Genomic DNA, 22,014 nt, shown 5'->3' on the forward strand with positions numbered 1-22,014 from the left:
GAGCTGGGATTGACATGTGAAGCAAGCTTGTTTCTAACAAAAATGTAATAAAAAATTAAAAAAGAAGGAAGAAAAAAATCGGTGTTTTGAGGTCTTTTCATACCTTTGGATATTGCTTCTCCTACCCAAGTCTCAGTGTTATAATCAAAAGACTCAATATTGGTTGTGTGCAGGATCCATTTATCCATTGATGCTGATCTGATCTTTAAGGGCCCAAACATCTTTTTGCATTCCAAATTGGCATTTCCAAAAGCTACAGATTCAATGAGTACTCATCTAGCTTCTGGATCTGCTACCCCTATTTGTACTGCTTTAGTCAATCTTTGCAAAAATTCACTAAAAGTTTCTTTGGGGCCATGTGCAACCTCAGTATATCACTCAATTCTTTACCCTGGTTCTTGAATCTTGACCCAAGCATTCAAGGCTGCTGTACGGTAGATTGAGTCACCATCAGCATAAAGGTCCTCTTGAGGAGTATTGGAATTAGCTCTTCTTTGAATTTCTGGTAGAATTCTGCACTGAAGCCATCTGGGCCTGGGCTTTTTTTGTTTGGGAGACTTTTGATGAGTGCTTCTATTTCATTAGGGGTTATAGGTCTGTTTAGATTGTTTATCTGCTCTTGATTTAGTTTTGGTAAGTGATATCTATCCAGGAAATTGTCCATTTCCTTTAAATTTTCGAATTTTGTGGAGTACAGATTTTCAAAGTATGCCCTGATGATTCTCTGGATTTCCTCAGAGTCTGTTGTTATGTCCCCTTTTTCATTTCTGATTTTGTTAATTAGCATGCTCTCTCTCTCTGTCTTTTGGTTAGTTTGGACAGAGGTTTGTCTATTTTGTTGATTTTCTCAAAGAACCAACTCTTTGTTTCATTGATTCTTCTCAATGTTTTCCTGGTTTCTACTTGATTGATTTCAGCCCTCAATTTGATTATTTCCTGGCTTCTGCTCCTCCTGGGTGAGTTTGCTTCTTTTTGTTCTAGAACATTCAGCTGTGCTAGTAATTCTCTAGTATGACTGTTCTCCACCCATGCATGTGGGGTGACAATTGAGTGTGGGGTGTTAATGAGTTCACTAGACCCAAGATAAATGATAAATGGGTGTTTTATTGGGGAACAACTTACATAAATAATAATAAGAAACCACCACGGCCTTCCTGCTCTAGAAGATGCAGTCTCTGCCCTTCTGATCTGATCCGAGACCCAAAAGAGAGCTTATGAGCTAGAGAGAGAGCCTGCCCCAAGCTTCTCTACTCTCCAGTTCTGTACACATGTGAAGCCACGCCCAAAGGGGTGTGGCCACTAACAAATTCACTGGCAAGGAAATGCTACCACAATCAGTTGTTGGAGTTTGACTTCTTTTCCAAGTTGTGTCCCTTTGATCTCCTTTTGTTGTTTTAGTACTATAGGTAGAACTTCGAGTACAATATTGAAGACATAGGGAGGGAGTGGACAGCCTTGTCTTGTTCCTGATTTCAGTGGTATTGCTTTGAGTTCCTTTCCCTTTAGTTTGATGTTTGTTGGGTCACTGTATATTGCCTTTATTATGTTTAGGTATGTTCTTTATATATTGATCTCTCCAATACCTTTATTATGAAGCAGTGTTGGATTTTGACGAAGGCTTTTTCAGCATCTAGTGAGATGATCACATGTGGGTTTTTTTGTTTGTTTGTTTATAAGGTGGATTGCATTGGTGGATTTTAATATGTTGAACCATCCCTGCATCTCTAGGATGAATCCTACTTGGTCATGGTGGGTGATTTTTCTGATGTGTCCTTGAATTTGGTGTGTCAGTATTTTATTGAGTATTTTTGCATCTATGTTCATGAGGGAAAATGGTCTGTAATTATCTTTCTTAGTTTTGTCTTTGTGTGGTTTGGGTATCAGGGTAACTGTAGTCTCATGAAAAGAGTTTGGTTATGTCCCTTCTGTTTCTATTGTGTGAAATAATTTGAGGAGTATTGGTGTTAGATCTTCTTTGAGCATCTGGTAGAATTCTGCACTGAATCCATCTGGGCCCGGGCTTTTTATGGTTGGAAGACTATTGATAACTGTTTCTATTTCTTTAGGGCTTATAGGTGTATTTAAGTTGTTTATCTGTTCCTGATTTAATTTTGGTATATGGTACTTATCTAGAAAATTGTCCGTCTCCTTAAAGTTTTCCAATTTTGTGAAGTACAGATTTTTTAAGTATAACCTGATGATTCTCTGGATTTCCTCAGTGTCTGTTGTTATGTCCCCTTTTTTGCTTCTGATTTTGTTAATTTGGATAATCTCTCGTTGTCTTTTGTCTAGTTTGGATAAAGGTTTGTCTATTTTGCTGAATTTCTCAAAGAACCAACTCTTAGTCTCATTGATTCTTTGCATAATTTTCTTTGTTTCTATTTTATTGATTTCAGCCCTCAATTTGACTATTTCTTGCTGTCTACTCCTTCTGGATGAGTTTGCTTCTTTTCGTTCTAGCACTTTCAGTTGCTCTGTTAATTCACTAGTGGAGGATTTTTGTAGCTTTTTTATGCAGGTATTTGTGCTATGAACTTTCCTCTCAGTACTGCTTTCATTGTATCCCATAAGTTTGGGTATGTTATGTGGTCATTTTTATTACATTTTAGGAAGTCTTTTATTTCTTCCTTGACCCAGTGGTGGTTCAGGTGATCATTGGTTCAACTTCCATGTGTTTGCGGGCTTTCTGAAATTAATGTTGCTGTTGAATTCTAACTTTAAGCATGGTGATCTGATAGGGTATAGGGGTTTTTTCCAATTTTTTTTTATCTCTTGAGGTTTGCTTTGTTACTGAGTAGATGGTCTATTTTTGAGAAGCTTCCATGAGATGCTGAAAATGAAGTGTATTCTTTTGTGTTTGGATGGAATGTTCTATAGATGTCTGTTAAGTTCATTTGAGTTATAACCTATGTTGGTTCTCTTATTTCTCTGTTAAGCTTCTGTCTGGAAGACCTATCCACTGATGAGAGTGGGGTGTGGAAATCTCCCACTAGTAGTGTGTGGGGCTTGATTTGTGATTTAAGCTTTACTAATGTGTCTTTTACAAATGCAGGAGCCCTTGTGTTTGGCATAGATGTTCAGAGTTGAGATTTCCTCCTGATGCATTTTTCCTGTGATGAATATGAAATGCCCTTTTTTATCTTTTTTGATTGATTTTAGCGTGAAGTCTATTTTGTTAGATATTAGGATAGCTACACCAGCTTGTTTCTTAGGTATATGTTTGTTTGGAAAAATTTTCCCAACCTTTCACTCTGAGGTAATGCCTTTCTGTTAGGTTGAGGTGTGTTTCTTGTACACAGCAGAAGAATGGATTCTGTTTTTGTATCCAATCCATTAGCCTGTGTTTTTTATATGTGAATGGAGACCATTTATATTAATGGATATTAATGACCAGTAATTGTTCATTTCTGCTATTTATGTCTTTGTTGGTGGTGATGGCATTGTATGTTCAATTCCCTACTTTGGGATTTGCTTCTGTAAACTCATCTATTTCCTGTGTTCTTGTAGACATTGGTAATTTCCTTGGTTGGTGTTTTCTTGCTAGTGCTTTTTGTAGAGCTGGGTTTGTGTTTAAATTTGGTTTTTTATCATAGAATATCTTGTTTTCTCCACCTGTGGCTATTGAAAGTTTTGTTGGGTAAAATAGTCTGGACTGGCATCTGTGATCCTAGTGTCTACATACCATCTGACCAAGACCTTCTGGTTTTCATTGTTTTTGTTAAGAAGTCAGGTGTAATTCTTATAGTCTGCCTTTATATGTTACCTGGACTTTCTCTCTTGCAGCTCTTACTATTCTTTCTTTATATTGTATGGTTATTAGTTTGATTATCATGAGACAAGGAGACTTTTTGTTTTGGCCCTGTTTATTTGGTGTTTTGTAAGCCTCTTGTATTTTCATAAGCATGTCCTTCTTTAGGTTGAGGCAGTTTTCTTCTATGATTTTGTTGAATGTATTTTCTGTGCCTTTGAGTTGAATTTCTTCTTCTATCCCTATTCTTCTTAGGTTTTGGTCTTTTCATGGTGTCCCAGATTTCATCCATGTTTTGTGTTAAGGATTTGTTGGATTTTAAGTTTTCTTTGACTGATGAATCTATTTCCTCTATCCTATCTTCAATGCCTGAAATTCTCTCTTCCATCTCTTGTATTCTGTTGTTTATGCTTGCATTTGTGGTTCCTGATCATTTACCCAGATTTTCCATTTCCATAATTCCCTAGGTTTGTGTTTTCTTTATTGCCTCTAATTCAGATGCCTTGTCTTGAATTGTTTCCTTCACTTGTTTGATTGCTTTTGTTTGTTTGTTTTCTTTAAGGGATTTGTTGGATATCTTCCAATTTTTTGTTTGTCTGCCCCTCCATTTCTTTAAGGGAATTTTTTGTTTCCTCTTTAAGGGCCTCAATCATCCTCATAAAGTTATTTTTTAGGTCGTTTTCTTCTACTTCATCTGCATTGGGATGTTCAGGTCTTGCTGTTGTAGCATCACTAGTTTCTAGTGGTGCCATGTTGCTCTTTATGTTGCTGAGTGTGATCTTACCTTGTTGTATACACATCTCTTCCTCTAATCAGTATAGGTGGAGCTTGTGCTTCAGGGCTTCTCTCTTTCTCCAACTGGTATAGTTGGGGACTGTGGCCCCGTTGACTTCACACGTGTAGAGCAGAGTTTTGGGTGAATGCTCTTCCTGGTGGAATTGGCCCCAATGCTCGTGTGGTCACTCCTTGCCATGCAGGTGTGGCTACAGCTCAGGTGGACACTCCTCACACTGGAGGTGTAGGTGGGGCTGAGGGTCCAGTGGTCAGTGTAGTAGCAGGGTATCTTCAGCCGAGAAATGACAAGGGATACTGGCTGGGACACAGGTTCCTTCCCAGAGGAACTTTTTGGGATAGTTTCTGGAATATACTGCTTGAAACTACTGCTGTTGTTTCACCTGACAATCATTCCTCACTCCTGAGTGGGAAGCTTGAACCTCCCTCTGATGCTGCTGCTCTGGGCCTGAAGCTCAGGCCTACCTCTGGGTTGAAATATTTTAATGAACAATTTACATGTTAAATAAGAATATAAAATCTGTGAGGTACATTGTACACCAGATAATAACCCTTTTTATTGTTATTGATGCGATTTTCAAAAGAATGTGTGACAATATGTTCTTTAAATATTATAAATTTTGCTTTAAATGTATAATAACTCTGTAAATACAATGCTGGCTTATTAGTCATCTGTTATCTTTCAGGATAAATTTTCTAAAATGAAAGCTGCAAGAAATTTCAGTGGAGGAAAATGAGAGAGTTGACTCAGTTTGACATCAAAACAGCAAGAGCAGACTTTTCTTGGTCTGAGAGGTTGATGACCCCAAACCCTTCAGCCTACTGGGAACAGGACAGTTCAGTGTGTAAGATCCAAGAACAGTTTATATAGTTGAGAATAGGAAGAGGGAATACCATGGCTTCACCAGACCCAGAAACTTTTTCTGGATAAATTCATTTTTAAAATTATAAGGCAGGAAGTAAACTGGATTGGTTTCCAGCAGATAACAGGTACTCCAAAGGTTATGAAGAAATTAAATGGAATCCTATACAAATATTAGATTTTAGGAGATTTAATAAAGCAGTATGGTATATGGAGGGAGTATAGTATTCATTCACCCTATGTGAAACAGATATTAAATTCATGGGCAACTCAGAGCAGAACTGTCACCCAAGACTGGAAATATTTAGTCACAGCAATACTGGAAGCTGGTCCTCAATTACATTGGCAAACATGGTGGAAGGAGGAAACTAGGGCCATAGAACAATGAAACAGGACCATAGGTAGTGATACCCCCCCCCCAAATCAGTTACTAATTGAGGGCCAATATGGTCATACCTTGGTCATTTAGCAGCTTTGAACGCTTAGGACAAAGTTGAAGAAACAGGAGAGCTGAGTCATTTACTAAAATTATACAAAGCCTTCATTGATTTTCTTATGAAGATTGACTTCAGCTAAAAACAGACTAGTATCAGATCCAGAAGTCAGACAAATACTAATTGGGTCTTCAGCCTTTGGAAATGCTAATTCAGGAGGCTGGAGAGATGGCTCAGCAATTAAGAGCACTGGCTGGTTTTCTGTGGGATCTAGGTTCAATTCCCAACACCCACATTGCAGCTCACGACTGTCTGTAATTCCAACTCTAGGAGTTGTGATACCTTTGTAGAGACACACATGCAGGTAAAAACACCAATGCACATAAAATAAAAATAATAATTAACAAAACAAAAAAGAAATGTTTAAGAAAAAAGAAAATGGGAATTCAGAATACAAAAGGTTGATTAAGTCCTTAAAGGCAAGATCAGCAGCAATAGATAGATTAGAAATACAGTTGATACTGGATCTCACACTTATGATGTTCTCCTGATCAGAGAAGTAATTTTCAAAAATTTTAAGAAGAATCAAAATTCATATGTTTTAATTATGATAAGCAAGGTTATTTGTAAAGGGATTGTAGGCAAGATGTTCCTAGAAACAATGTTTTTTCTAGAGATAATCCAAACAGGTCCCTGCCTTGTTGGGTATGTAGAAGGTGTGGCAAAGACTGGCATTGAACTAATGGATGCATATCAATAAGGGGCAGGCAAGGTAACTCTTTGCCATCAGGAAATACCTTAAGGGGACTCTCTCAGGTCCCCATATCAAATTTGATTCAACCATTCTCTGCCAGCATTGGAGAGACTAATCCACAGAGTAATAAAACATTTAATACCTATTGTTGAGAACAACACTGCTCTGGATGTAATCAAGGACAGAACAGCTCAGGGGATAAAAAATAAATAAAAATTCATGAGAGACCATAAAACAAGATTTTGGAAAACTTCTGTAAATGAATAAGACCAAAGCTAAAAATAAGAAAAAAATGTCATCATAATTGAAGGAATGCTGGATACATCTGTAGATGTAACAATAATTTCACCAAAATCTAGGCATCCAGATTGGCCTCTTCAGGAGGAAAATATTCAGCTTTTAGGGATGAGAACTTTATCTCTGGTAAAACCAAGCATAAGTTCAGTAGAGTGTGGTGATATATTGTTTATGATCTAATAAAGCCACTGGGGATTAAAATGCAAAGCTAGCCACAGACAGAGTCAAGCAGTGGTGGCATACACCTTTAATCCCAGGACTCAGGATACAATGGCAGATGAATCACTGTGAGTTCAAGGCCACTCAGGGTTACATTAGAGTAAATCAGTCTAAAAGAGAAACAGCTCACACAAAGGAGATCTCAGCACTTGGGGTTCCATGCCTTTAATCCCAGTGTAGAGAGGTAAATAAGAGCTTGCAGTAATTTTTTTTTTGAGAATTCAACTTATAAAGAGAACCGATTGGATCCTTCCTCAAATTGTAAGGGAAACACCAATAGCTAGAGCTCCTACATTCTATACTGGTGCACATAAATCAGGAAAGGCAGGATACAAATCAGGAAATTTAAGGAAAGTGGATGTAAGTCCTTATAATTCTGTCTAAAAATCAGAATTACATGCTAGTCTCATGTTGTTAATGGATCATATGGTACCGGTCAACATAGTTACTGATTCATAATATGTAGAAAGAGTTGTTTTATATATTGAAACCACTGAATTTTTACTAGATGACACAAAATTGACTTTATTATTTATTCAATTACAAGACATAATGAGGAATAGGAATCATCCCATATATATAATATACATATGTATATATAACACATCCAATCCCATATGGGTCTTCCAGGACCTCTAGCTCAAGGCATTGATAAAATTGATCAGCTATCGATAGGAAATATGCTAGAAGCCTCTGAATTCCATTAAAAAAAAAACAACCCACATTAATAGCAAAGGTTTGAAAAAAAAGCTTTTCCATCACTTGGCAACAGGCCAAGGAAATAAAGGAAATGTCCTACTTGTTCTTTATACAACCAAACTCCACTACGTGCAGGAAGTAACCCAAAGGGTACTCAAAGGAATGAAATATGGCAGATAGATGTGTTCCATTTTGTAGAATTTGGAAAATTAAAACATGTACACCATACCATTGATACCTATTCAGGTTTTCAATGGGCAACTGCTTTCAGTTTGTATAAGACTGATTCATTATTACACATTTGCTAAAAGTTATGACCCTCATGGATATACCTGTACAAATAAAGACAGACAATGCTCCAGCATATCTCTAGTAAAATGAAACAGTTCTTTGCTTATTATAATATAAAGCATATTACAGGTATACCACAGAATCCTCCATGGCAGGCAGTTATAGAAAGATCAAATAAAACTCTAAAGGAAATGCTAAATAAACATAAATGGATGATAAAGAAACCCAGAAATATATTGCAGAGTGCTTTATTATCTTTGAATTTTCTAAATACTAATGAGAAATGAACAACAACTACAGAGAGATGTTGAGTAATAGAAAAGACTACAGAATTAAATCAGCTGGTATACTTTAAAGATGTGTTGACCCTAGGATGGAAATCAGGACATGTGTTACATTAGGGAAGAGATTTTGGTTTTGTTTCCACAGGAGAGGAAAAGCTATGGATACTGTCAAAATTCACAAAGATTCAATTTGAACAAGACACTCCTTAATTAGAAGAGATGATAATCAAGCAGCATGGCCATTTAATCTAAACTAACCTATACAACTAACAGAAGCTTTTCATTTAATCAGATATAACTTTCCAAAAGAGAACCTCCCCAAAGATAAGATCGGAGAAAAGTTCTGTTTCTGTCTTTTCAGAATAAAGGTATCTAGCTAAGGAATCTGGAAACCACTGGACAAATGAGACATCTGAAGAAAAAGGACAAATAATCCAGAAAAATGTCACAAAGAAGAGTAAATTGGCCTATTGGTATATCACATTTCCAAAATTTCATAAATCTTCCCATTTCTGATTTTCTCTACAGACATATAATGCAAATGGTCATTTTGTAGTTCCAGTTTAATTAAATATTAAAGCTGGCTTTGGAGTTGGAGTGTGGCTCTGTCATTCTCTAAACCCAAGGATGCTTATTAAAGTAAAATCCAAAACTTTATGTCATGCTCGAAGAGCCAAACAAAAACAAATATTTAAGGAATTTTTTATTGTCACTAATCTCAAATCCTTTGGTTTTATAATATCTCAAAATTTGTAAGAGTAATATGTATGTATGTATGTATGTATATATATATATATATTTTAAAGTTTTTGTCCTGATATTAATGGTCAAATAGAGTACTAATTCTAGAAAAAGTTTTCATCTACCTTCCTGTACATGATTTTGGGTTTGAGTTTCTATCAGTTTTCTGCAGTGAACCATGACCACACCATGACCACACCTAACCATGACCTTTGAAATCTCCAAAAGGAGGAGGGACACAATGACAATTCTACCAGGACTATGATAACACCATTAATCTAAACAACACCAATTAAAGATCAGTTTTGGACTACAATCTGCTCAGAACAATTTTGAGGTGGCCAGCTGTGATAATTCAGCCTCACAGAGTACTCTAGCCAGGACTTGAGACAAGCTCTGCACATTCCCATTCTGTAGCCATCCTCTCTTCTTTAGGTATCCACATATTCAGTATCTTCTTGCTGTTTGAAGATGTGTTTTTTGATGACAAAAAACAGGAGAATTCCATGGATTTGTGGATTCTTCAATATGTCCAGCATTTAGCTGTTCCTGAACCAGCTTTTCTAAAGCGTCTAGCTTCTCAGAGGTCATGGGCCATTGCTCTACCCCGATAGGTTCATCTGTCAGCCATTTTAAGGGTAGTGCTTTTGTTTCCTCTGTAGGTGTGGCACTAGCAACCTGTAACTATACATCCTCTTTGTCTAGCATATGTTCTCTTTAGTGCCTTACAATATTTTTTCTACCACTAAGAGCTTGTTTATGATTCATATCTGACACAGGAGGAATGTTAATCTGGATATCCAATTGTTGCAATAAATCATGACCCCAGAGATTTATAGCAATGTCTGTGACATATGGCCTCAGTCTTCCTCTGTCCTTCGGACCCTATACACTCAACCCATGTCATGCTTTGTTTTACTTGAGATAGGGTTTTAATCCCTAACAATGGAACATTTAGTTGTAGGGGCCATTTTTTAGGCCAAAATTCTTGAGTTATAATAGTAATGTTCAGTAAGCCTTCCAGCATATTATTTTATCTGTACTCTTAATTTTGGTCTTTTATAATTTATAGAAGGCTGCCAAAATATACATTATTTATCTCTTCCAGTATCGATTGGTTCATCCCCAGTAACTAATCTGTCATTCACAGTGCTATTAGTCTTTACAATAGGCAGTGGATCTTCTAATTGTTCTGGGAGAAACTGTCTTCCACAGTGACAGGGAATGACCCGACCACTTTTGACATGGGGAGAGGCCCCTTGAGGAGTTTCCCGATTGTAAAGAGTCACCTTGTTTGTCTGTGGTCTACCTACACTCATTGGTCCAGTGTCGGCCTTTGCCACATTTCCTACATAATCCAGAAGGCCTTCTGTTTGAATCATTCCTATTAGGAGCATTATTTCTAGGAATGCTTTTCCTACAGTTCCTACTCAGATGTCCTATTTTACCAAAATTAAAACATCTGGTATTACGGTATCTTTTTAAACTACTGGAGATTACTTCTCCAACCCAAGTTTGTATCTCCTCATGGTTAAGGCATCTGGCATCTTGGTTCCTCTTTAGGCCTTTAGAAATTGCCTCTACTATCCAGGTTCCTGTCTTTTGACCATTATACTCAATAAAGCACCTGTTTTCATTGTGGATTTGCATTCTCATAAGCTAATGATTCTATAAGGAGAATCTGAATCAGTTACCTGTTATTCTACTGCTCTGGACAATCTTTGTAAGAATTCAGTGAACCTTTCTCTAGAACCCTGTATCACTTTGGTATACGGTTCATTTTTTTCTCCTAATTCAAAGCATTTAGAGCTGCCGTAGAGCATAAAGACAAGATGTGATTGTCATATTCAGCCTGAGCCTGTAGGTCAGCATAAGCACCCTCACCAAGAATTTTATCTGGGGGGGGGCTTCATAACCTTTCTTTAGGCCTTGAAGCTCGAGGGCCTTTTCTTCCTCCCTCCATAAAGCTCTCCATTGTATTTCAGACGAATTGTCTCCAGTTTTTTGGGATAACCTTATTGGTGATTGCCCAAGCGTTTAACAGTTCTTAGACATATGGGGAGTGGACTCTGTAAGATACAATAGCCTGCTTGATTCCTTTGAGGTCTTTCATTTGTATGGGTTCCCATTTGTAAGCAATGGAACCATGAGGATTCCTCTTCCTTGGTGGTTTTTCAGTCATAGATAATGGGAATGTCATAGGACATGGCATAACAACCATAGGAAGATCTACCTGGTGTCTTTGAGGTGTAGGTAAATGTCTGTGATGACTTATTGCTAGAACTGCTGAATCTGATGTCTCAGATTGCAAGTCACCTAAGACCTGCAGTATAGTGACCACTGTTTCTCTGAGTGATTGAATTTCCTGGATCAAATTTTTTTCTAAGGATCTAATAGAGTTTGCCCATTCCTTAGCCTCATAAGTTATGTGTGATTCCAAGCATATACTATCATTCCTAGAGGCCTGATGGCATCTAAGTTGCCTTCTAGGAATATTGTCCTATCAGCTGGCCATTCATTATGTTCAAACATGGAATGAATTGTGTCAGTAAGTTTGACAATCTGATTTTCCAGTTTTTGAGTTTTATTAGTCAAGTCATCAGACATAGAACAAGTTGTTTCTGCAAGCCTGATAATGTCCCGAATCGATTCTATTTTGGCCATAAGGACGATGGGCAAGGAATCAGTTCTCTCTTGCAAGTTGTTATGTTTCAATTCCAAGGTATCTACTTTGCTAGACATTTCCCCATTGACCTGAAGATTTTGAATTTTTGTCTCTAATTTACCAATAGTTTGCACAACTTCCCTGCTTTCTGCCCTATGATCAAGCCCTCTCTTCCAGGATATTATGTGGATTATGAAGCTAATTGTTAGCATTAGACATAAATATATTTGAGGCATGTTATAATCCTCTCCCATTATGTCATTCATGTAATAAGCAATGAGATCTCTAACTTCTGCATCGTAAGATTATCTGCGATGGTATAGACTAGGTAATCTTATCACAAACTTAACCCCAGAATGCAAAATTGACCTCCAATGATCTCCAATTGAGAAAAGGATGTTTACCTGCAATGATTATGCCTGACCAGCAGGTGGAATAGGTGTGCTATCAAAAACAGCTCCATTGCGGGTGCTTTGTATTTTCCCAGTGGAATCTGAAAAATGCTAGGTAGCTTTTGCAAATGTTAGCAAGGAGGGTTTTATTAAAGGGAAGGGAAAGAGCCCCATGCAGAATGCGGAATCCTGCAGATCTGGAGTGCTGTGGAATCTTACAAGCGGGGAGGAAAGCGAATGCTGCATGGCTTTTGGGATGCTTGTTTTGGCAGCCACTGATAGAGGCACGATTTGCTGTCAGGGGAAGCTGAGGTGTTTAGCAGGTATTCAGGGCACCTGTTCTGCAAGCTTCCGGGGAACCAGGGCCTGCAGGGCTGGCACTGGGGAAATGTTGATTCCTGAGTGGGGAGTGGTCAGCGCTATGGATACATAAATTCTCTCCCTACAATACTGTACATACATTTTTAATTTTGTTCATGTACCTATATAGCCCATTTAATAATTCAATGCAAAATTTCTAGTTCTTGACAGTTATTATTACCAACTATATAGGATAATAGGGAATTGCAGATTAGTAATTAGTCACCTATTACAATTGAACTTGTAGTCATAGTAGGTATGTTTTCAAGGTCAAACAGAGATATATTTTAGAAAGGCATGTAACATTTAAGATGTTTTAATAACAAAGGGTTTTTTTGTTGTTTTTTTATTTTATGACAATAAGAAATGTCATCTCCTGGCAGCACCAATTTACTACAGAGAAGAAATTCCACATGGAGTTTACTTTCTTTGTGGCAACGGCAAACCCCTGGGCCCTTTCCTTGACTGCTGACAGTATGCTGTCCAAACAGGACACGAAAGAAAGTGACTGAAAAACCTTGCTAAGACAGGGTGGGACAGCCCTTCAGAAAATCCTGCTTCACAGAAAAGACTCCCAGATATGCTAGGCCTGTGGGCTAAAGATGGATGCCCCAACATTGCAGAGGAACTTTGGGTGACTGTCCAGAAAGCCAGCTGTTTTTGTCATTTCTCACAATTTTTGGAAGTCGCTTACTCACACTTCCTGCTTATTCAGTTAAAATTATTTCCTTCTCACATCTCTGAGGAAGTTGAATAGTAGATAGTATAGTTACAGTTTTCCTTGTTTACCAGACTCAGAAAAGAAACTCACTAAAGAAATACAAAGTATAAAAGTTTGAGAGATACTAAAAGATAATTTGATAATGCAAATTAGAATAGAAAGTAAATTAGGTACAAACTTTGGACACATCAAGATAGGATAATGATTATTTTCTGAGGTTTTCCAATGCAAATAGGCTAGATATTGTTGATACTTATTGCCTATATATATTGTATATAGTTATTGCACTTACTATATATAGTTTTTCTTATATTAGTTATAACCTTCATTTTTTATCCATTCAGTGCATAGTTTATTACAGTAGAGACAAAAGTGGTAAAAATTCAGGAACTTGGGTGTCTATATTGAAAATTTGGGCTGGACTGTAGCCATGTGACTTTGAGCTATGTATCAACAGAGCTGAGATTCTGGATTCCTTAAATATAAAATGAATACAATAGTATCTAACTTCCACGATTTCAAAATCCCATGAGCTGGTATGTATACATTTGTAAAAAGCATGGCTCTCAGAACGCTGTATATTTTTTAATAATTTATTGTTTTAAATTTCATTTTACATTCCCACCAGAGTTTTCCCTCTCACCCCTCCTACCACCCCCTAACATCCCCTCAGCCCACCCTCAGTCCACTACTCCTCACAGGTAAGGGCTCCCGTGAGGAGTCAACAAAACTTGTATAATGTGTTGGGGCAGGACCAGGCCCCTCTCCATGCATTAAGGCTTAGCATGGCATCTCACCATGGGGAGTGGGCTCCAACAAGCTATTGCTCATGTATCAAGTTTGTATTACGGTCCTATTGCCAGGGGCCCCTATGATAGTTCAAACTTCACAACTGTCTCCTACATACAGAGGGCCTAGTTTGGTCATTTGAAGTCTGTACTGCTGTTAGTCTAGAGTTCTTAAGTTTCCACAAGCTTGGTTAGCTGCCTCTGTAGATTTCTCAGTTATGATCTTGACCTCCCTTGCTCATGTATTCCCTCCTCCCTCTCTCTTCTATTGGATTCCCAGAGCTAGGCCTTGTTCTTGCTTGTAGATCTCTGGTGTCTGGTTTCATCAATTACTGGATGTGACAGGTTCACTAATCTGGTTACAGGGGGAGGCCAGTTTGGGCATCCTCTCTACTATTGCTAGGAGTCTTAGCTGGGGTCATCCTTGTAGATTCTTGGTTGTGACCCTAGCACCCATAGTGTCTCTCTCTATTAATATAAACATTTTATTGCTTTTCCACTGAATCCCACCCTCAACCATCCCATTACCTCATGTTTTCGTCACCCATCCCATCTCCCTTACCACCACCCCATCCACAGTTTACCCAGTAGATCTCATCTAATTTCCCTTCCCAGGGTGATCCATGTGTCTCTGTTAGGGCCCTCCTTGTTACCTAGCTTCTCTGTAGCTGAGGATTGTAGTCTTTTGCAAATTCATGGAAATTGAACACTGCATAATTGCACCATCCCTGGGTAAAGGAAGAAATAAAAAAAGAAATTAAAGACTTTCTGGAATTCAATGAGAATGAAGACACAACATGCCCAAACTTATGGGACACTCTGAAAGCAGTGCTGAGAGGAAAGTTCATAGCACTAAGCGTCCACATGAAGAAACTGGAGAACAGTCACACTAGACAATTAATAGCACAGCTGAATGTTCTAGAACAACAGGAAGCAAACTCACCCAGGAAGAGCAGATATCAGGAAATAATCAAATTGAGGGCTGAAATCAATCAAGGGGATACAAATAGGAAAAGAAGTCAAGCTTTCACTATTTGCAGATGATATGATAGTTTACATAAGTGATCCGAAAAACTCCTAGAGCTGATAAACACATTCAGCAAAGTGGCAGGATACAAGGTTAACTCAAAAAATCAGTGGCCCTATTATATACAGATGATAAAGTGGCTGAGAAAGAAATCAGAGAAACATCACCCTTTACAATAGCCATAAACAGCATCAAATATCTGGGGATAACGTTAACGAAAGAAGTGAAAGACCTGAATATCAAGAACTTTGAGTCTCTAAAGAAAGAAATCAAAGAGGATACCAGAAAATGGAAATATCTCCCATGCTCTTGAATTGATAGGATCAACATAATAAAAATGGCAATCTTGCCAAAAGCAGTCTACAGATTCAATGCAATCCCTATGAAAATTCTGGCACAATTCTTCACAGACATTGAAAGAACAATAATAATCAACTATATATGGAAAAACAAAAGACCCAGGATAGCCCAAACAACCCTATACAATAAAGGAACTTCAGGAGGCATCACCATACATGACTTCAAGCTCTATTACAGAGCTATAGTCCTGACAACAGGACTATATTGGCACAAAAATAGACAGGTACACCAATGGAACCGAATTGAAAACCCTGATTTTAACCCACACACCTATGAACACTTAATTTTTGACAAAGAAGCTAAAATTATACACTGGAAAAAAGAAAGCATCTTCAACAAATGGTGCAGGCATCACGGGATATTGGCATGCAGAAGACTGCAGATAGATCCCTGTCTGTCACCTTGCACAAAACTGAAGTCCAAATGGATCAAAGACCTCAACATAAATCCAACCACAATGAAACTCTTAGAAGATAAAGTGGGAGATACTCTTCAATGAGTTGGTACAGGAGACTGCTTCCTGAACATAACACTAGTAGCACAGACACTGAGATCTAATTGTAAACCAACAGGACCTCCTGAAACTAAGAAGCTTCTGTAAGGCAAAGGACACAGTCAACAAGACAAAAAGGCAGCCCACAGAATGGGAAAAGATATTCCCTAACCCCATATCTGACAGAGGGCTGATCTCCAAATTTACAAAGAACTCAAGATGCAAGTCTCCAAAACACCAAAGGATCCAATTAAAAGGTGGGGTACAGAACTAAATAGAGAATTCTCAGTAGAGAAGTCTAAAATGGCTGAGAGACACTGGAGAAAGTGCTCAACATCCTTAGCCATCAGGGAAATGAAAATCGAAACAACTCTGAGATACCATCTTACTCCTGTCAGAATGGCTAATATCAAAACCACCGAAGACAATTTATGCTGGAGAGGATGTGGAGAGAGGGGAATACTCCTCCACTGCTGGTGGGAGTGCCAACTTGTACACTCACTTTGTAAATCAGTATGGCGATTCCTCGGGAAAAAGGGATTCTGTCTACCACAAGACACAGCAAATCCACTCTTAGGCATATATCCAAAAGATGCAAATTCATGCAAGGACATCTGTTTCACTATGTTCATAGCAGCATTGTGTGTAATCGCCAGAACCTGGAAGCCACCTAGATGCCCCTCAACTGAAGAGTGGATAGAGAAAATGTAGTAGTTTTACACAATGGAGTACTACTCACCAGAAAAAAAAATGGAATCTTGAAATTCGCAGGTAAATGGATGGCACTAGAAGAAACCATCCTGAGTGAGGTAACCCAGTCACAAAAAGACAAACATGGTATGTACTCACTCATATATGGATTTTAGACATGGATCAGGATAGTGCCAGTCTGCACTTCCACTGACAGAGAGTCTGGGAAACAGGAAAGAACCTAAAAGATATGCATGGTACCTAGGAGAAGAGGAATGAGGCAAGATCTTCTGAACAGATTGGGAACACGGAGAGAGGTAGGGGGGGGGAGTGGGAGCTGGGAAGAAGAGAGGGGGGAGAAGAGGAAGAGAGAGTAGGTCATGGTGGAACAGGAAGGTTGAGTGGGGGGTAGTATAGGGGGAGAACAGGATGAGAAATACCATAATAGATGGAGTCATAGGTTAGAAGAGAGATCTGGCACCAGTGAGACCTCTAGTGATCTAAAGGGATGACACCAACTGGCAAGCTAAGCAATAGTGGAGAGACCACCTCGAATGTCCATTCCTGATAATGAACTTGATGTCTACACTATATGCCATCTTAGAGCCTTCATCCAGTGACTGATGGAAGCAGAGGCAAACACCCACAGTTAAACACTGAACTGAACCCATGGAACCCAGTGACAGAGAGAGAGGAGCGATGAGTAAATTGGCAAAGAATGGGCTGGCAAAACCAGCAGAGACAGCTGTCTGAACAGGTGAGAGCTCTTGGATCCCAGGCCGACAGCTGGGAGGCCAGCATGGGACTGATCCAGACCCCCTGAGTGTGAGAGTCAGTGAGGAGACCTGGGCAACCTATGGGGCCCTGGGCAGGAGATCAGTGTTTATCCCTGGCATGCAAACGGACTTTGTGTGTCCATAACACAAAGAGGGATGCTCTCTCAGCCTGGACTCTTAGGGGAGTGCCTGAAGCCTGCCCTGAGTAAAGTGACAGACTGTGGATATCTCCTATGTGGAAGGAAGTGGGGATAGGGTGGGAGGCTGGTAGGGGCGTCGTGGGGGGGGGTGCCGGAGGAGGGAGGGAGAGGGAACTGGGATTGACATGTGAAGCAAGCTATTTAAAATGAAAGTAATAAAAAAAGTTAAAAAATTGTTGAGAGTTATTAACTGTTTACAACCCCAAATTTGGTGAGCTACTCAAGAAGTAATGTTTCAAACATTACAAGGTGATAAGTACTTGAATAGTTCATGAAAATTATCAGCTGAGGTTGAGAGAAAATTGGCTTTGGTAGAAAAGAGGATGGACATATGGATTGCTTGGATCCAGAGCTTGATTGTACTCTGGGTATGTTACCCTCTACTTATCCCCCCACAAGAGTTCTTACATAGAGAACTGATAGTATCTTTGAATGGACATTTTAAACACACAAAGAGAGTAAAAACTTAAAGACCTATGTAGAAAGTTTTCTGAATTGATTCTGAAAGGAAAATTATGACTTCGTCAATTAGCAGAAATAAACCCAGCAGAAATTGTGGCATCTTTTACTACTGCTGAAATTTCCTCATTATGGGCAGAACAATGAACATTAGCAAAGAAACATTTAATTAGAGTGGCTTACATTTTCAGAGTTTCAGTCCGTTATCATCGTGGTGTGACATGGTGGCCTGTATGCAGACATGGAGCAGGAACTGAGAGTCTTAACATCTTGACTCCAAGGCAACAAGAAGTGAACTGAGGCACTGAGTGTGGTTTGAGCACATATGAGACCTCAAAGCCTGCCTCCACAGTGACACATTCCCTCTAACAAGGCCACACTCACTCCAACAAAACCACACCTCATAATAGTACCACTGGCTTTGGGGGGGGCATTTTCTTTTAAACCACCACAGGTGCTACTTAACACACCAAAGCAGAGTCTGGCTGCCATGTTCTCAACAACTACCTGTTACAGGGTCATCATGTGTGGCATACCCTATGTCCTACCCTAAATTCTCCAGACCAGGCACTGGGCTGAGTCCCTTCCCCCAGCTTTTCTTTCTCATGTAACCTAGCCATTTTGGATATGCTGGCATTAGAACAGATAAATGAACAAAGATCGGCATACTTTATTTCTAAATTTTCTCATATGACAACTTCTGCCAATGCAAATACAAGTGATCCCGAAACCTGTTATGTCTAAAATTGTTCCAAAGTCTTCCAAAAGTCTCTTATCTCTAAGGTTTCTCTACTTCCCACTTTTAATAATCTTTTGACGCTAAAATTTCCTCTGTGCTCTGCTCTCAAAAATCTCTTGACTTTGCTGTAAACTCTTATCTCAGGACTTGTAAATTCATTGGGTATGGGTAAACAAATCTGTACAAACAAATTTGCTAAACAATAATTTGGCTGAAAACAAAAGAAGCTTATAATTAAAATCTATTCATGGATAATCATAGTTTGCTACAACGTACTCAATATATGATTCAACTCTTGGGTAGAATATACTGTATATGGAACTGAAATTCAACTCTTGTTTAAAAAATAGACCTACCAAAAAATACAGATATTTTATTATTAGCACCACGCTCTAACCAACTGAGCTAACTGGCTGATGCTAAATATAAATATTTTAAATAGCAACCATATGGTTGGCAGATTAAAGGGTACATGCCATGTGACTTCACCACCATCTTAAGATGACCACGTGTATAAACCAACTAAGGAGCACCTGTAAAAGTCTCAGTCCTGCTGAGCCTTTGGTGTATCACTGTATCTCCTGTTTAGTATAAGGAAGCAACAGCAGGTTTCCAAAACATCCTGGATTAGGATAGAGTTTTGTATGATTATAAATACTTAAGGTTGTAAGTAAATACTCAGGTTTACAGACTGACTACTTATGTCTTTGCCAACTGTTTACCACCAGATTCTGAAGCTATAGTTAGATAAATAACAACATATGTTTGAAAATAAGGCATGTTTAACAAATAAGGTTTATAAATCCCTAAGGTCTATTCAGGTTAACAATAACTTATTTAAAGATATACATCTAACCTCTTTGCCTTTCTAACTTTATTAAGCTTTAGCTATTTGGACAAACTGAGTCATATAGGGAACTGTGATATTCTATAATGGTACACTGTGTAAATATCAAGAAAGTTCCCAGTCTTTCCATGGACTGTATGTATGGTTTAAAGATTTATTTTGATGCTAAAGGATATTCAATTACACTTTAACAGGGATAAAACCATAAAACTTTACTTGTATAAAAGCTACTAGCCTGTAAATTGTTACATAATTTGTTCAGGGACAAATTTTATTTAGCCTACTATGTGTTTTCAAGATTAACCTGAAAGCAAGTAAGTAAGAACAAGTAAAGTCAGCCTCCAAAGCCACAGAGAAACCCTGTCTCAAAAAAAGCCAAAAAAAAAAAAAAAAAAAAAAGAACAAGTAAAGTTTATTTAACTCAGGTATACTTAATAAAATGGTCCTCAAACTCTTCAGAGATTGAAGAACCTACATGACTCCATTTTGGAGGCAGGAGGCATTTTGTTGAATCGCTAAAAATACATTTCCTCTGTGTGGGTTCCCCCATGATGACCTTGATCCCCTGCCTCTTCCCTTTCTTCAACAGGACTTCCAGAGCTCAGCCAGTGCTTGGCGGTGGGTCACTGCATCTGTTTCCATCAGCTACTGGATGAAGGCTCTCTGATGACAATTAGGGTGATCCCTGGCATGTGAGCTGGCTTTTGGGAACCTATTCCCCATGCTGGGTTGCCTCACTCAGCCTTGAGTCGGGGAAAAGAGCTTGGTCCTGCCTCAACTTGATGTGCCATGGTTTGTTGATGCCCGTGGGAGGCCTGCCCACTTCTGAAAGAAGAGACCCAGGAGCAGTGGGTGGGGAGGGGAATAGATGGGAGGCAGGGCAGCGGCGGGGGACAGGGAATGGGAGGAGAAGAAAGAGGGGAAACTGTGGTCAGTATGTGAAATAAATGAAATGAAAAAATTTAATTAAAAATTAAATTTCCATTTACTGTACAAGCTGAGTTTGTTTTTAAATTGCTGCTTCCTGGAACCTGACCTGCTCCAACCCATGATCTTGACCCAGATCCTCGCTAATCAGTGACCACATGATGACCGGTTTGTTTTTCAGATTTTTTCTGTACTTCCTAACCAATCTACTGTCTTGCTTCTGTAAACCTGCTTTGCAACTACTTGTGACTCTACTCCTTAAAAGGGCCCTGAAAAATGGAATCAGTGCCACTCACTCAAACCCAACTTAGAAAGCAGTTGCTGGTCAGCTCTCTGGTACACCCAAACAAAACAAAGTTTAATGTTGTCTCAAAAAATGTGGTAGTGGTCTAGTCTTGCCTGATGATATTAACAAGACCTGCTAAATATGTTTTTTAAATGTTTAATAAAAAAGCTTCCCAAGATAGAAAGAAATATTAGCTCTCAGTGGCAACCCTAAGGTCTCAAAGAAAATAAATTCGGCACAAACAATGCCAACTGTATTGGGGTAACTCCAACCACTGGGAAAAAGTGCCTCATGCCTAGCCTGCCACCAGGAACTGCCCAAACTGTGCAAACTGTTGTGTTGACTGTCCCACCGTGCCTAAGTCAAGATAGGCCAATTTCCCCACACATCTCATCCACACGAAATTCTCTCAGACCTTCTGGGTCTGGCAGCTAATGCTGCTGTGTGTGGCAGCTGAAGATTATATGTGGTCCTCTGTGACTGCAAAAGATCAGCTGCTTCTGCTGCCAATCACGGGAGTATATGACAGCCATCTAGGTGGTGGATAAATCTCTGTATTTTAATTGATGCATAGTGTTAGCGTTCAGGCATCACACCGGCCTGCCCCTTGGGGACCTGGCAGGATGCGTCATTCATGTGCGCATGTACTTGCCAGTACACAGGCAGTACTCTGGCCTGCTCAGGGTCTTGACAATGTCATCGCCTGTGTCACTGCATCGTTCCTGTGCACATGTGCTATATCCCCTCATAAAAGGCGGGCTCCACCTGCCTCCAGTCTCTCTTCTCTCCTCAGCTCTTGTGTCCAGAGGCCACACACTGCATCTCTTTCTTCCTCGCACCCAATAAACCTGCTGCATGGTGTGAGTCTCACTCTCTCCCACTGTTTTTAAATTATAACACATAGGACATTTGGATTATACTTCTTGTCTTAGGGTTTCCATTGCTGTGATGACTCTGCTAGACCTTCTGCTGAGTGTAAAAATCTGCCTGCAGAAGGGACCAACACTGTCATTAAATAGTGACCAATATTGCCACTATTCCCAGCACCCACATGACAGTTTATGACTGTCTGTAACTCCAGTTCCAAGGTATCTGACATCTCCACACCTATGTACATAAAATAAATTTTAAAAATCTTTATAAAAAGACATGAAATACTTCTT

At 39.0% G+C, this 22,014-nt stretch overlaps 1 protein-coding gene across 1 annotated transcript in view; it reads left to right on the forward strand.

Annotated features, from left to right (window-relative positions):
- Spidr (scaffold protein involved in DNA repair) overlaps window positions 1-20,500 on the forward strand; it is a 245,309-nt gene extending 224,809 nt beyond the window's left edge. The window contains exon 20 of the mRNA XM_040751217.1: window positions 20,228-20,500. Within this exon, the coding sequence (XP_040607151.1) occupies window positions 20,228-20,305 (78 nt within the window). The 3' untranslated portion in view covers window positions 20,306-20,500. The remainder of the gene's footprint in view (window positions 1-20,227) is intronic.
- Window positions 20,501-22,014: the final 1,514 nt, after the last annotated feature.

Source organism: Mesocricetus auratus, unplaced genomic scaffold, assembly GCF_017639785.1.
Source record: "Mesocricetus auratus isolate SY011 unplaced genomic scaffold, BCM_Maur_2.0 Super-Scaffold_100008, whole genome shotgun sequence".
NCBI classification, from domain to species: Eukaryota; Metazoa; Chordata; class Mammalia; order Rodentia; family Cricetidae; genus Mesocricetus; species Mesocricetus auratus.